Source organism: Chaetodon auriga, chromosome 23, assembly GCF_051107435.1.
Source record: "Chaetodon auriga isolate fChaAug3 chromosome 23, fChaAug3.hap1, whole genome shotgun sequence".
Lineage (NCBI taxonomy): Eukaryota > Metazoa > Chordata > Actinopteri > Chaetodontiformes > Chaetodontidae > Chaetodon > Chaetodon auriga.
Window position 1 is genome coordinate 5,326,816 of NC_135096.1, and position 16,246 is coordinate 5,343,061.

Genomic DNA, 16,246 nt, shown 5'->3' on the forward strand with positions numbered 1-16,246 from the left:
ACACAGTCTGTTTGTGATTGATGCTGCTGATGGATTCACAAAGTCAAGAACAACACTGACGGCAGCATCATGGCACCTCACATCAGGCTGGAGTTGTGCCTCTGTGAAAACGTCTGATGCAGAGAAGGGTGTTATGGGTAACTAAAGGCTGCAGGAGCTCAGAGAGGAGACAAAGCTCAAATATGTGTTGTGTGTCAAAGACGTGGACAAGAACAAATACATGTTGTCCAAGAATAAAAGAAAGAGCCAGAACAACTTCTATGAGCAACAGCTGCACCTGTTTTCTTCATGTAGTCCAGAGAAGAACGTTCCAGCTTTCATTTGAAACACAGCTGGATGTGAAATCACCCTCAGCTTTGCTTTGATCCAGTATTCTCTGCTTCTCTCTTTGCTTTTCTCATGTTTCACTGAGTTTATTGTGACTCACTGCCAATTTGTGCTGGACAGGTAGCATCCAGTTAGCTTGTGTGAGCTGTGTGATGCTGTCCACAGTATTATAGGGGTCAATGAGAACTGGAGGGACTCAACCAGACAAGCTGGTGAACCAACACAGTAAAGTGAAAGCTGCACAGAAATGCAGACTGGACTGTTGATTCACGGTGGGATCAGCAGTACGAGCAACACTTTAATGTCAGTGGAAACCATCTGATTCAATGTTGGAATCAACACTTCAGCTCAAAGGACCTTCAGCTGGTGTTTGTCTCTGTGTGGACGGACATGATGTGAGCTAATTCTTCATGATTCCTCCACAGAGCCCACCAGGAGAGCTCAGAGGTTCCCAGTGGTCAGTCTGCCCAGCAGCATCAAACTCACCTGGACTCCATATTTATGGTCTGTACATGTACAACAGCTGCTTTCACATCTATTCTGTTCACAATAATCTCCATGCTGCACTTTTTAAACCAGTGGACCGTCAGTCTGTCCAACATGGATCTGATGTTTGCTTCCATGATTTCACTTTGTGTCATTCATATCATCTTCTGTTCCAGCTGCTGGAGGAGAACATTGTCTCTTTTGTGAGGAACGAGCTGAAGAAGATCAAGACGGTTCTGAGTCCAGATTACACAGAATGCTTCGAGAGTCAGGGGGAGGATGAGGATGATGATGCAGAGCAGAGGAGGAGCAGCAGAGCGGCATTTCTGAAGATCACACAGCACTTCCTGAGGAGAATGAAGGAGGAGGAGCTGGCTGAGCGTCTGCAGAGCAGTAAGAGGATTTCTCTAAAGGTTTAACTGCTGGATCAGTGGAACATTCACTGATGTCTCAACAGATGGACCAAAATATGTTCAGACAAGGATGTTAAATTCTCATCTGAACTTTATCAATCACTTATTGATTTATTTGTTGTGTCTTCATTCAGAATATCTTGCTTCAGTTTGTCCCTGTAAACTGAAATCTAACCTGAAGAAGAAGTTCCAGTGTGTGTTTGAGGGGATCGCTACAGCCGGAAAGCGGACCCTCCTGAATCAGATCTACACACAGCTCTTCATCACAGAGGGAGGGACTGGACAGGTCAATGATGAACATGAGGTCAGACAGATTGAAACAGCATCCAGGAAACCGCACGGACCAGAAACCACAATCAGACAAGAAGACATCTTTAAACCCTCACCTGGACGAGATGAACCAATCAGAACAGTGATGACAAAGGGAGTGGCTGGCATTGGGAAGACGGTCTTAACACAGAAGTTCACTCTGGACTGGGCTGCAGACAAAGCCCACCAGGACATACAGTTCATGTTTCCGTTCACTTTCAGAGAGCTGAATGTGCTGAGAGAGAAAAAGTTCAGCTTGATGGAACTTGTTCATCACTTTTTTCCTGAAACCAAAGAAGCAGGAATCTGCAGGTTTGAAGAGTTCAGGGTTTTGCTCATCTTTGACGGTCTGGATGAGTGTCGACTTCCTCTGGACTTCCACAACAATGAGATCCTGACTGATGTTACAAAGTCCACCTCAGTGGATGTGCTGCTGACAAACCTCATCAGGAGGAAACTGCTTCCCTCTGCTCGCCTCTGGATAACCACACGACCTGCAGCAGCCAATCAGATCCCTCCTGAGTGTGTTGACATGGTGACAGAGGTCAGAGGGTTCAATGATGAACTGAAGGAGGAGTACTTCAGGAAGAGGTTCAGAGACACGAAGCAGGCCAACAGAATCATCTCCCACATCAAGACATCACGAAGCCTCCACATCATGTGCCACATCCCGGTCTTCTGCTGGATCACTGCTACAGTTCTGGAGGATGTGATGAAGACCAGAGAGGAGGGAGAGTTGCCCAAGACCCTGACTGAGATGTACATCCACTTCCTGGTGGTTCAGTCCAAAGTGAAGAACATGAAGTATGATGGAGGAGCTGAGTTAGATCCTCAGTGGACTCCAGAGAGCAGGAAGATGATTGAGTCTCTGGGAAAACTGGCTTTTGAGCAGCTGCAGAAAGGAAACCTGATCTTCTACGAATCAGACCTGACAGAGTGTGGCATCGATATCAGAGCAGCCTCAGTGTACTCAGGAGTGTTCACACAGATCTTTAAAGAGGAGAGAGGACTGTACCAGGACAAGGTGTTCTGCTTCGTCCATCTGAGTGTTCAGGAGTTTCTGGCTGCTCTTCATGTCCATCTGACCTTCATCAAATCTGGAGTCAATCTGCTGTCAGAAGAACAAACAACCTCCCGGCGGTCTAAAGTATTTAGAGACAGAGAACCTGAACTAACACAGCTTCACCAGAGTGCTGTGGACAAGGCCTTACAGAGTCCAAATGGACACCTGGACTTGTTCCTCCGATTCCTCCTGGGTCTTTCACTGCAGACCAATCAGACTCTCCTACAAGGCCTGCTGACACAGACAGGAAGTGGCTCAAAAACCAGTCAGGTAACAGTTGAGTACATCAAGAAGAAGATTGAAGAGACACCTTCTGCAGAGCGAAGTATCAATCTGTTCCACTGTCTGAATGAACTGAATGATCGTTCTCTGGTGGATCAGATCCAACAGTCCTTGAGTTCAGGAAGTCTCTCCACAGATGAACTGTCTCCTGCTCAGTGGTCAGCTCTGGTCTTCATCTTACTGTCATCAGAAAAAGATCTGGACGTGTTTGACCTGAAGAAATTCTCTGCTTCAGAGGAGGCTCTTCTGAGGCTGCTGCCAGTGGTCAAAACCTCCAACAAAGCTCTGTAAGTACTGAGATGAAGTGAAGTTTATTCATCAATAAATACTCTGATATCTAACTTACTGTTTGCTTCCTTCCTGTGTCTCTTCAGACTGAGTGGCTGTAACCTCTCAGAGAGAAGCTGTGAAGTTCTGTCCTCAGTCCTCAGATCCCAGTCCTCCAGTCTGAGAGAGCTGGACCTGAGTGACAACAACCTGCAGGATTCAGGAGTGAAGCTGCTGTCTGCTGGACTGGAGAGTCCACACTGTGCACTGGAAACTCTCAGGTCAGATCAAGTTACTGTTTGTGTTGACAGATTTAAGTTAGTTCTGTACATTTAGAGATTCATTTAGTTTAAACAGTCTCTCTCATGTCAGGATTTGAATCTTTCAGTGTATTTTGTTTGTCTTCAGATCTCTGACTGAGATTGATGATTTTGAATTTGTGAAATGATGATCAGAAATAATTTCCCAGTCTGCAGTTGTAGATGATCTTTTCTGTGCGTGTCAGAAAAATGTGTGCACTTGCCTGAATGTGTGAATTCAGAAAAAATCTCTCAAATTCAAGTTTCCAGATGTGTCATAAAGTTTTGTCACTGTCAAAATATTTTGCGTATCTGTAATTAAAATCTGTGCAGGAATATTTTCTACAGTGAGGTTTCACAAAGTGCAGCATGGGTCATTAAACCTGATGAATTTACTATTGATCAGAGTGCCGAGTCATGGGAAACATGAATTCTGAAAGACGATGAGTCAGCAGTTTGAGTCCAGCACAGAGGCTGTCTCATGTGAAGCTCAGTGGGATGAAGGACAAAACAAATTGGACCAAGCCAGGCTTCCTCTGTGTGAGCTGCCTCAACTAAACATGAACTCCAGGCAGAGATAACGGCATCACGACGGTGGTTATCAGCTTCCTTTGTTAACTCAGGTTTCCTTCATCAGGCTCTGTGATGCCATCCCATAAAAAGGGATGTTTGCTTCATCGTTTGACTCTTTGTCACCACAAAAAAGACCAATCATGTCCCCCCTCCTTCAGTCCAGAGGAACAGGTTGTTATAATGGAGAGCTTTGGAGAATGTAAAAAATAAAAGAGGAAAATCAAGACTGTTGCTGCACATAAGACGAGAGAGGAATGCTGGCAGAAAACTGCTGATCCTTTAAATCGTTCACTTCATATATTTGTTTCAGCACTCAGTCACTCTCAGAGCCTCGTGTTTATTTCTAACTGCACATTCGAGAGTCTGAAACTTTAAACTTCATCCAGAAGGTTTAAATATGAGACTCAGGAACTGGATTCAGGTCTGACACTGTCCCCTCATGGATGACACATGACTGTGTTGCTACAGACATGAAGACATGAATCAACATCTGTAACATGTTTATGATGGAACAGCAAAGATTTGAACACATGCTGAGAAGAGACTCAACATTTTAAAATAAATGTTCTTTTTCTTCTTCTTCTTCAGACTCAGTGGCTGTAACCTCTCAGAGAGAAGCTGTGAAGTTCTGTCCTCAGTCCTCAAATCCCAGTCCTCCAGTCTGAGAGAGCTGGACCTGAGTCACAACTACCTGCAGGATTCAGGAGTGAAGCTGCTGTCTGCTGGACTGGAGAGTCCACACTGTCCACTGGAAACTCTCAGGTCAGATCAAGTTACTGTTTGTTGTCAAAGTGTTGACGTCTTCCTTTAACCTCAGAAGTCCACACGTTTGACACATACACACATTGATTGGCAGCTTTTTTCTCTCAGTGTTCCTTTTATTAATGAAGTCTGGCTGAGATGGAAATCCTCATTTCTGTTTTGTTGTCATGTGACTTTGATTAGTGGACGTCACTTTATTCCTGATTCAGTCATGACTAATTACCACAAAGGTGTCACTGAGGACCTCAGGAAGTGAAGTGTTGAGTGTGAAGTCGTTGACCTCAAACACAGAAACTGTTGAGAATTATTATGTGTTGTAAATCCTCCCACATGATGCTGCTCAGCCTATCAGATCTCTGCGTTTTGAGAGCAATGATTTGACGGACACAGCAGGACCCTCAGATGATCTTCCATGTGTGTTGTTGTGTGTGTTTTCAGGCTGTCAGCATGTCTGATCACAGAGGAAGGCTGTGCTTCTCTGGCCTCAGCTCTGAGATCCAACCCCTCCCATCTGAGAGAGCTGGACCTGAGCTACAATCATCCAGGAGACTCAGGAGTGAAGCTGCTGTCTGCTGGACTGGAGGATCCTCACTGCAGGCTGGACACTCTCAGGTATGAAGAGGCTGCTGCAGCCACAGTCAGTCAGTGTGAAAGAGGAGGAAGAGCTGGAAACATGTTGTCTGTCTTTTTGGTTGATGGTGGATGTGAGTGAGACATGAACAATCACACATGTAGGAAACCTTTGTCCTTCGATCACAACACACATAAACACTGGTTGAACATGAAAAGGACATATTTGTGTTGGAGGTCTCAAGGAGAACATCTCCAGGAACAAACATGATAATGACCTGTTGGTCATAATTGATGCAGTTTGGACAGATCTCTGCATGGAAAAAGAACTGTCTGTCAGTTTGACAAATGTCCTTTTTGTCCTCAAAAGACATAAAAACAAGCTTCCAATAAGTCCAAAACAGTTCTATTTGGTTCAAACTGCTGGAACCTGACAACCACAGGACAGAGCAGGACTTTTGAGATGCTTCATTCAAGTGTTTTCCTCAAAATGTTGGACTGTTCCTTCATCAGTGGAGAACAATTGGACTGAACATGGTCTTCACAGCAAACATGACTTGTAAATATTTCCATGTGCAGACATCAAGTGGCTCTTCTTGTTCTGGTGAACTTCAGGAAGTTTGACATGAAAAGATTTCCACACAACAGAGTCATGATGACTTGTCTCAGATATTAAATTTATTGACAGTATTCACACTTCTAATGAACACATGAAGCATGGTCACATATGGGACATGACGAGGAGAACCGTGTCCAATAATCAATGATTAAAGCTCTGTTGGTTTGTTCAGTGAAGACAAAGTCAGACTGATTATTGATCATCACAGGTGGGAGAGCGAGAGAGCGATCAATGAGTGAAGCAGCTTAGAATAGAAGTCAACAACAGATTGAAATGAGGAAATGAGCTGATGAAGGCAGATTTAATGATGAGAGAGAATCAGTGTCGCTGTCAGTGTCTGAGCAGAGCTGAAGAGGTTTAGGGGCAGCAGGGAGAAGCAGGCCGGATCAACATGTTGTGTTTGTGTGTATGAGAGTGATGTAACGTCCATGTTTGCATGCTGAAAGAGGACATGCTGCTCTGACCCCCCTCCTCCTTTCAGGGTGGAGCCTGCTGGAGTCCGATGTTTGAGACCAGGTCTGAGGAAGTGTAAGTGTGTCTTTAATTTGACTGATGAAAACAAAGCAGAGCACATTCCACCATCTTCAAACTGTGACATCACTCATTCACATCTCTGATGTCATCATCAAACTGTCCATCAATCATTAAAGCTCTGTTGGTTTGTTGAGTGAAGACAAATTCAGACTGATTATTGATCATCACATGTGGGAAAGCGAGAGAGCGATCAATGAGTGAAGCAGCTTAGAATAGAAGTCAGCAACAGATTGAAATGAGGAAATGAGCTGATGAAGCCAGATTTAATGATGAGAGAGAATCAGTGTCGCTGTCAGTGTCTGAGCAGAGCTGAAGAGGTTTAGGGGCAGCAGGGAGAAGCAGGCTGGATCAACATGTTGTGTTTGTGTGTATGAGAGTGATGTAACGTCCATTTTTGCATGCTGAAAGAGGACGTGCTGCTCTGACCCCCCTCCTCCTTTCAGGGTGGAGCCTGCTGGAGTCCGATGGTTGAGACCAGGTCTGAGGAAGTGTAAGTGTGTCTTTAATTTGACTGATGAAAACAAAGCAGAGCACATTCAGCCATCTTCAAACTGTGACATCACTCATTCACATCTCTGATGTCATCATCAAACTGTCCATCAATCAACAGATGATGGATCAATAACTGCAGCTGTTTTCTTCTTCTTCTCTCCATCAGATTCCTGTGAACTCAAACTGGACACAAACACAGTGAACAGAAACATCAAACTGTCTGACAACAACAGGACGATGACACGTGGAGGAGGATCAGTCATATCTTGATCATCCAGACAGGTTTGACTGGTGGCCTCAGCTGCTGTGTGGAACTGGTCTCACTGGTCGCTGTTACTGGGAGGTTGAGTATAGAGGAAGAGTTGATGTATCAGTGAGTTACAGAAGAATCAGCAGGAAAGGAAACAGTGAAGAGTGTGTGTTTGGAGGGAATGATCAGTCCTGGAGTCTATTCTGCTCTGGTGGTGGTCGTTGCTCTGTCCGTCACAATAGGAGAACAATATCCTCCTCCTCCTCCTCCTCCTCCTCCTCCTCCTCCATCTCTCACAGAGTAGGAGTGTATGTAGACTGTCCTGCTGGCACTCTGTCCTTCTACAGAGTCTCCTCTGACTCACTGATCCACCTCCACACCTTCAACACCACATTCACTGAACCTCTTTATCCTGGCTTTGGGCTCTGGTCCTGGTCTGGTTCCTCAGTGTCTCTGTGTCCTCTGTAGGAGGGAGAGTCTCCTCCTGTTAGAGAAACACTGCTGAACAGATCAGTTGAGTCTGTGCAGGATCTCAGTCACATCAGTCTTTCAGGTTATTAGAATAAATTGATCAATGAACTTTGTTGAAAATGATTGAAAAGATTCCTCATTTACTTTGTGAACTTCTTCCACTTCCAGTCCTTTAAAGATGGAAGCTGTGATCATTAAACTGTGGAAACACTGTGGACTTGAACCTTCAGCTGTGTGTTGATTTCAATTCTGGATCTTGTTCCAATCAAAGCTGAATGTTGCTGTGAGTGTTTGTTGTGTCTCTCAGATCAGGACTAGAGGTCCACCGATATGTTTTTTTCAGGGCTGATACAGATTATTAGAAATCAAGGAGACCGTTAACCGTTAAAATATCAGATATCACCTTGATTGTTTCACTTCATGTTGTGTTTTCATGGTTCATTTTACTCAACAACATCAAGCTGAACCAAGAATCAAGTGAGCACAAACTAATTCCTGATGGCTGATAACACTTGAACTGTTTGTTGACGTATTAAGACATGAGGAAGGAGACAGCAACCTTCAAAATCCAAGACAAGTGACCACAGCGAGAGCAGCACAGGTTTCCCTCAACACCAGAGACAACCTGAGGGACGTGGACCTCGTTAGCAGACGTCCACTTCATTCAAACAACTTTATTACCACCAACAACTCTTCAGTTTGACCAGCAGAGGTTTTGGTGCCTGATAACATGTCGTGATACTGTTTGTGACTCAAACTTTGGAGTCGTTTCATCTTCGAAAGCAGAAAAACAAGTTTGGAAATCATTGTTAAACAAATCTGTCAAAGACTTTTAGAAAAGTCTTCAAACTTCAACGGTACATGAAAAACAACTGAAAAAAAGGAAACTTTTTTTTATACTTTATTGTGTCAGTACAGTATACGACATTCCTACAATACACATCCTGTTATTTAAATAACTTGACACAATATTTAGTTTTTTGTTATCTTTCACCCGTGTGGCACAGTCAAACATAACCTTTCAGAACTTAAAACACATATACACAAATACCCCAAAAGTAAGCAAAAAAATAAATAAATAAATAAAAATAACATTACCCAGCAAAAAATACGCACGCAATTACAACAAATACAACAGTAATATAAATGCGCACATAAACGGTAAGTAGTTTTTTCCTTTTTTTTTTTTTTGTTAGGCTTCATCTCTACTGTATGCAGAGGATATATCTAGTTACATCTTTTTTCCAACAACTTTTCTTTCGTATTAATTCTATAAGTTACCCTCTCCATCCTATAAATATTCTCTACAGTCTCTAGCCATTTATTTACTTTGGGGGCTTCCAACTTTTTCCAGATTCTTGTTATTTGTTTGAGTGCTGTAATTCTCAGAATCCAAAATAAATATTCTTCATCCTTTCGAAGGCCATTCAAACCTATTCCCAACCATAAAGTGTGTTTATTAAATTGGCCCAATTTCCCAAACATCTGTTCTATTATGTGTATGACTTCTGACCAATACATTTCTATTTTTTTACATGTAAAGAATATGTGAGTGTGGTCCGCTTTGTCTTCCCCGCATTCCCTCCAGCAGCTAGAATTATTCTGTGTATATTTGCTGAACATCACTGGTGTTCTAAAATACCGTATATTTATCTTCCAAGCATATTCTTGGCAGAAGGCCATTTTATGTTTGAGAAATGATCTTTAAGACTCTGATTCCACTCGTCATCTGATATAGATGTTTTCAGTTCTATCTGCCATTTATCCTTAATGTTATTTATGTCTTCGGTTCTGTAATCCTGAAATATTTGATTCATTTGTCCAGTTATATTTTTCAAATTATGCTTTTGATTGGCCTTTATCATATGTCTCAGAATGGGATGGAGATCTCCAAGAGATGTAATTTGGACTTTTTCCTTCAAATAGTTTCTCACTTGCAAATATCTGTAAAAGTGATTCTTGTTTAAACCATATCTATTTACTGTATTTTCAAAAGAATCCATTGCTTCTTCCTTGTACATTTGATAGAATCTTGTGAGGCCCTTACTCTCCCATTTTTTAAAAACATCATCAATACTATTTGGAATATAATCTGGATCCCAGGCTATCTCTCTTAAACTAGTGATTTCCTGTTCCTTAACTTTGGTTCTTTTACATATTCTTCTCCAGATTTTAAATGTGTTATATACAGAATAACTCTGTGTTTTAATCTGTGCTTTTTTCGAAACTGAGAAAATCAAAGTACTGAGTGATTCAGCCAAATTAAACTCAATGAGTTTCCATTTGGGTCTCATCTCATTATTCATCCATATTAAAATTGGTTTCACCTGCGCTGAGTAATAGTAGTTAATTACATTTGGCAATGCAAGTCCCCCTCTTTCTTTGTTTTTTTTTCCTATTTTTTTTTTTTTGTTGCAAAATTTTAAGTTTCACTTTTGGCTTCTTTTCGTCCCATAAAAATTTTCTAAGCAGCCCATCCCAAACATTAAAACTTGTGGGTGGTATGTATGTAGGCAGATTCTGAAATAGAAACAAAAAGCATGACAAAACATTCATTTTAATGATGTTTATCTTTTCAAATAATGTGAGAGGTAAGATTTTCTACCTATTCAGATCTTGCTTTACTAAATTCTCCAGATTCTCGAAATTACAATGATATATTAGGTCTAAATTATTGGGTATGATAACGCCTAGATATCTCACTTTATTCTGGTCCCATTTAAAGTCAAACTGTTTTTTAAAGTTTCTCTCCAAATGGGTACCAATTTCCATAGCTTCAGTTTTATTTAAATTTAACTTATAACCAGACAGTATTCCATAGTTTCCAACTTCATCTAATAACGCAGGCAATGAATAATGTATATTTGTGAGGTACACCATAATATCATCCGCATACATTGCTAATTTCTGTTCATCTTCCTTAATTTTGAGACCCTTTGTCTTCTCACTTGCCCGAATCCTCTCCGCTAATGGTTCTATGTATAAAGCAAATAGTTGTGGGGATAATGGGTCTCCCTGTCTTGTTCCTCTTTTTAAATTAAAAGTCTTAGAAAGGATCCCATTCACTCTGACTCTTGCTTTTGGTTCTTTATTCATATTCTTCATCAAATCAATAAAAGTTTGGTGGAAGCCAAACGTCTGGCACACTCCAAATAAAAAGGGCCATGACACCCGGTCAAAGGCCTTTTCAGCGTCTAGCGTCAATGTTAGCATTTGTTGTTTTGTTTTTATTGTATAGTCAATTACATTAAGAGTACGTCGAACATTGTCACTTAAAAGACGGTCTTTGACAAATCCTTTTGATCAACATTTAGGAGGGACACGGGTCTATAAGATGAACAGTGTTTTAAATCTTTTCCTTCTTTAGGTATTACAGTAATAATTGCTGAATTCCATGAGACTGGCCAGTTTCCTGTTTGTAGGATTTCATTAAAAACTCTGCATAGAATGGGAGAAAATAAGTACCTGAATTATAGAATTCACAAGTGAAAGCGTCACTCCCAGGACTTTTTCCAGTTGTGCTTTTCTGAATTAACGTTAGAATTTCTGTTTCTCCTATTGACTGTCCTAAACCATCATTCAGTTTATCCGTCACTGTTGGGAGGTTTAAGAGTTCCAAGTACTTTTTCATTTCCTGCTTGTCTACTTCTGCTTCTTCTGGGGTATAGAGGTTTTGATAGTAATCCCTAAAACATGAAGCTATTTCCAACTTGCCCCTCTTACTTATGAAGTTTTTATCTATAATGGTGGTTACTGCAGTTTTTTCTCTCCGTTTCTTTAATTTAGTTGCTAATATCTTCAGTGCTTTTGGACTGTTATCATAGTATGTTTGTCTACAGAGCATGAGTTTCTTTTCAATTTCTTGTATTTCTATTGTTTCCAAAGCTTTTTTTTTTTTTTGCTACAATTAATTGTGTTTGTATATCTTTATTCATCCATTTTTCATGCTCTTCTTGTAATTTCTTTATTTTCCAATGCCCTCTTTTCTTTTTCTCTTTGCCTCTTTTTCCAGCAAGAATATGCTATTATTTCTCCTCTTAATGTTGCTTTAGCAGCTTCCCACAGTATTATAGATGTTACTCCCCCATTATCATTTATCTCCAAATAGGACTTCATACTATTTTTTATTTTTTCCTTAAAACGTTCATCCCCAAGTGAGGAGTTAATTAACCTCCATACTCTCCTCGTTCCCTCTTCAAATTTAATTCCATTAAAACTGGTGCATGGTCAGCTATAGTTATCGGTAATATTTTGCATTTTGTGACATTTGAAATTTCCTCTTTGAACATAAAAAATAATCTAATCTAGAATAAACCTCATGTGCATCAGAGTAAAAGGTGAAGGCCTTTTCCTGTGGATGTAAACAACGCCAGCCGTCTAATAGCCCCAACTCTATTTGAGCTTTTCTCATTAAACTTGCTGCTTGTTGTGATTTATGTTTTATTCTACTTTGAGTGTCAACCTTCTGGTTCATCACCAGGTTGAAATCTCCCCCCATTATAGTTATTCCCTTGGCTTCAGTCATTAGCAGATCTAGAATCCTTTTCAGGAGGTCAACTTCTTTTCCAGGTGGATAAGCATTATGTGTTGTTCTTCTATTTCCCCCATTACAAATACATACCTTCCTTCCTTATCTCTGATACATTTTTTCTTTTTTAAACATGAGATTACCTTTAATGAGAACTGCTACTCCTCGTTTAGCTGTTGTGTGGGAGGAGGAAAACACCTGTGCTGAGGCTAATTTCTCCAGTTTTGCATGTTCCACCTTACTCAGGTGTGTTTCCTGGAGAAAAATAATTTCTCCTCCTTCTTTCTTAAGTTTTTGGAGTATTCTCTTCCTTTTTATTGGATTATTTAGGCCGTTTGTGTTGAGAGATATAATTTAAATTTCCCCCATTACATTGATTTAGAAAATATTTGTTCCCTTTATATATGTATAGAAAGCCTTTAAACATAAGAAGAAGCCTACAAAGAATACATTCTGTGTGCATAAAAAACACCTGTGACCCAACCAAAATAACCAACCCTGAACTTCCAAATCCTGCCTCCTCTATATGGTTACGGCAAATATTCCACATTGTTAGTCTTATGTGGAAAAGGGGGTTAACTTTAATTGACCCCTGCCACGAGATGGTAGATGTGGCTGCAGTTATGGGACTGAGAGTAGAACATACTTGCATGGTCAGCTGCATACAAGTGTAAGGTCCCTCCAAATACTCTTTAATAGTCTATATACCTAGTACAATTAGGCCTCCTGTGCCTTTAATCCCCCCCAGCCCCCCAACTCCCCCACTTCAACAAAACCTCACGTCAAAACACAAAACTCTATTAAATGAAAACAAGACAATATGAATGGAATTTTAGTTCCCCAGCATTAATCGTTATTAAAGTCTTCTCTTTGAGGGACCAAATAAAACCGTTTTATCCTATGTTTCCTTTAAAAAAAAGAGAAATTAAAAAAAAAAAAAGGATGGGAAGAAAGGAGATAGGAAATAATTATCCAAATAAATGCAAAAGTATATCCCTTCAAAATAAAACTAAGGGTAAGAATATAAAAAAATAAATAAAATACAAAGGAATACCATACAATACCCTTCACATCCCTCTCCTATTTATTGGCAAATTTCGTCTGAGTTCTAGACTTCTTGTACAAGTGAAAATTCAGTTCAATCTCCTTAATTAAAATAATACTAAATAAACAAATAAATCGCCTAAATAAATAAACACCAAGAAATACATCCCTTCTTCACATCTTCGCATCCCTCTTTTATTTAACATCCATGTGCAAAGTTCATAGATGGGTTTTAGATCTCTTGTGCAGGTAGAGATAATGAATTTCAACTCATTTAAAAAGAACCTCTTTTCTCTTTGAGTTAATCATAAAATAAATAGTCTTAGCCTGTACAATGGCATCCATTCTGTCCTTAGGTCATGCCTACTCACTTCGATATGGAAGGTGCAGAGAAAGAGAAAGAACAAAAGGCTTCCAAAAATAGATAAATAAATAAAAGTTTGTCCCATTAAGCTTAAGGAGAGAGAGAGAGAGAGAGAGAGAGAGAGAGAGAGAGAGAGAGAGAGAACTGTCCACTTAGTCTGAGATGACTTCCAACTGGGAAATGGAAATTATTTTCACAGTTTTAACTCCAAGTCTTCCAGAGGTCCGGTTACAGTCTCTCCGCCTCCGCTGTGCTTCTAGTCATGCGTTTTCTGGAATGGCTTGGATTGAGCCTCCGCTGCGCCCACCAGCACGTGATGCGGCCTCGGGTTGGTGGTGGAGAGTATTCCCTGCTCCTGTCGGTGCGCTTCTGCATCCTCCAGGGTGTTGTATGTCACGGACCCCCCATCTCCAAAGACTCTCAATCTGGCTGGATATATTATGTGTGATTTCACTTTTTTTTTTTTTTTTCAGCTGTCTTCTTATTGAGGCATACCCACTTCTTTCTTTCTGTATCCTGCTCGAGAAATCTTGGGAAAAATAAAACCGGTCATCTCCAACTTTAACCTATTTTTTTGACCAGGCTGCTTGTGTTACCGGCGCCAGACCTAGGGGGAATGTGGGCCGATAGACAAGATCCACAGGCAAGGGTGCACTGTGGATTAATCAGAGAGAGGACACCAGGTGACGTCTTGCTCCTGCCGTTGCTCATTTAATTTTTTTTCTTCAACAATTTCATAAAACTATGATACATCTTCAATGAAATCATTCCAACTTCATCTGTTACTCATTACATTCACACTAAAACAGGTACAACACAAATGAATTTACAAAACCAAAATAAACAATATAAAATCTGTTTTACCAAAAATAAATACAAGCAGATCGACAATAACTTAAATTCTATTTCACATACACCAAGATGGGCTTAACTAAAATATTACCTTTACAAAAATTATACACCCTAAATCACATCCTCACTTTTATGTCTACATTCGCTTTTCATAATCCCTACAACTCGAATCTCTGACTAAACATCTGTAACATTCACTTAAAATACCACTTTTAAAACAGTTTACCACAGTGAAGTTAGTTTTAAGTTGGATATTCGACAGACATTTGCTCCTAAGCCGCTCCAATATCATTCGCCATATATGAAAAATTAATAATAATTATTTGGAGATTTAAAATGTAAAAACAAGAGGTGCATCTCATGCAGCCAGTGGAGTACTGTCATCCCACACTGATTTTGAGTCCATTGGTCACATGACCTGGGAGCTATTGAGCTACAATGCTAATATTTATATATGAAAAATTAATTAATAAATTAATTAATAAATAAAATTATAAAAGGTGTAAAATGTAAAAGTTGAGTAACATTATGCAACACTAGTAGGGCTACAATTATTTTATTGTAACATATGCCCCTTTTTCCTATTGGCATAAGGGACATTTCCAGGTTTTGTCCTTGGCATCCTCTACATCCATGGACAGACATGAGCCATGGAACCACTAGTCACAGTTATCACATTGGATCTGTTGAGGCAAAAACAAATATTATATTTTATTATTTTTAATCTTCTATTTACTGTTATTTGAGACTTAAACATTATTATGGTTTTTATGGCTATATAACAATTCAATGTGTCTTTAACTGTTTCCAATCACTCACCCACTGTACAATGGCAGTTCCCTGTCCTGGTGGCTTGAAGGTGGCACACATGGCACAGCGATTCTGATCATCAAAGACTAAAAACGAAACAAAACAAAACAAAAACATTTATTTAACCATATCCCTATCTATCTTGTTTCTGATTATGCTTAATTTGCCTTTACCGGAGGCCTCCAGGATGTCAAGCGCCAGATCTCTCCTCTCCTTCTGCATTTCTTTTTTAGATGTGCTGAAGTTCATGTCAGGGATGGCTGGGAAAGCCTTTATGAGGGCTTTTGCCATCCAAACAACATATATTGCAGGTACTTACAACAATAATGGGGGGCATATAATAAATTACATACACTCATGAGCACTATTGTTGCTAAAATGTTATCTACTCTATTCATGCACATTTGCTGATATTGGTTCAAATCAATTCATCTCTCGCAAGAAAAATTCCTACCAATGTTTTTGGCTTACCTTTGCAACAATGACACCACAGCTGCATCCATCCTGTTGAGATGAGTGGGGCATAACCCCCCCTTTCCACCTGACATCCAACCACTCTGTCTTTCCATGACATGTGCGCCTCATCCTGAAGTACTCCCTGAGTAAAGTTTATATTCATCATTCTCTTTAAATTTCAGGTCCCTCGTGTCCAGAGACAATCACACATTTGCAACAACCCAATGAATAACTAATGTTTTCATTAATTACAAAGAATTATTCATCATCACCATTTTCAGATCAAGAAGGGAATACACTGTTAAATTTTATGAACTGTTTTCAAATCTAAATGAAATGAACCTGTTAAGGATACAGTACAACATCCATGCAGGATACAATGATTGCATCCAGCATGGATTCAAGATAGTCAGACTAACAGAAACAGGAAGACACAGACTGTTATGTCAACACCGAGCGAAATAGAGAACATTTC

The 16,246-nt window shown here is 40.1% G+C and overlaps 1 protein-coding gene across 1 annotated transcript in view; it reads left to right on the forward strand.

The window, feature by feature from the left end:
* The window catches only part of LOC143315640 (uncharacterized), a 105,442-nt gene extending 97,635 nt beyond the window's left edge, over positions 1-7,807 (forward strand). The window contains 9 exon segments of the mRNA XM_076722967.1: positions 753-831; positions 990-1,206; positions 1,361-3,167; positions 3,255-3,428; positions 4,608-4,781; positions 5,220-5,393; positions 6,948-6,994; positions 7,163-7,235; positions 7,237-7,807. Coding sequence (XP_076579082.1) covers positions 753-831; positions 990-1,206; positions 1,361-3,167; positions 3,255-3,428; positions 4,608-4,781; positions 5,220-5,393; positions 6,948-6,994; positions 7,163-7,235; positions 7,237-7,807 — 3,316 coding nt within the window.
* Positions 7,808-16,246: the final 8,439 nt, after the last annotated feature.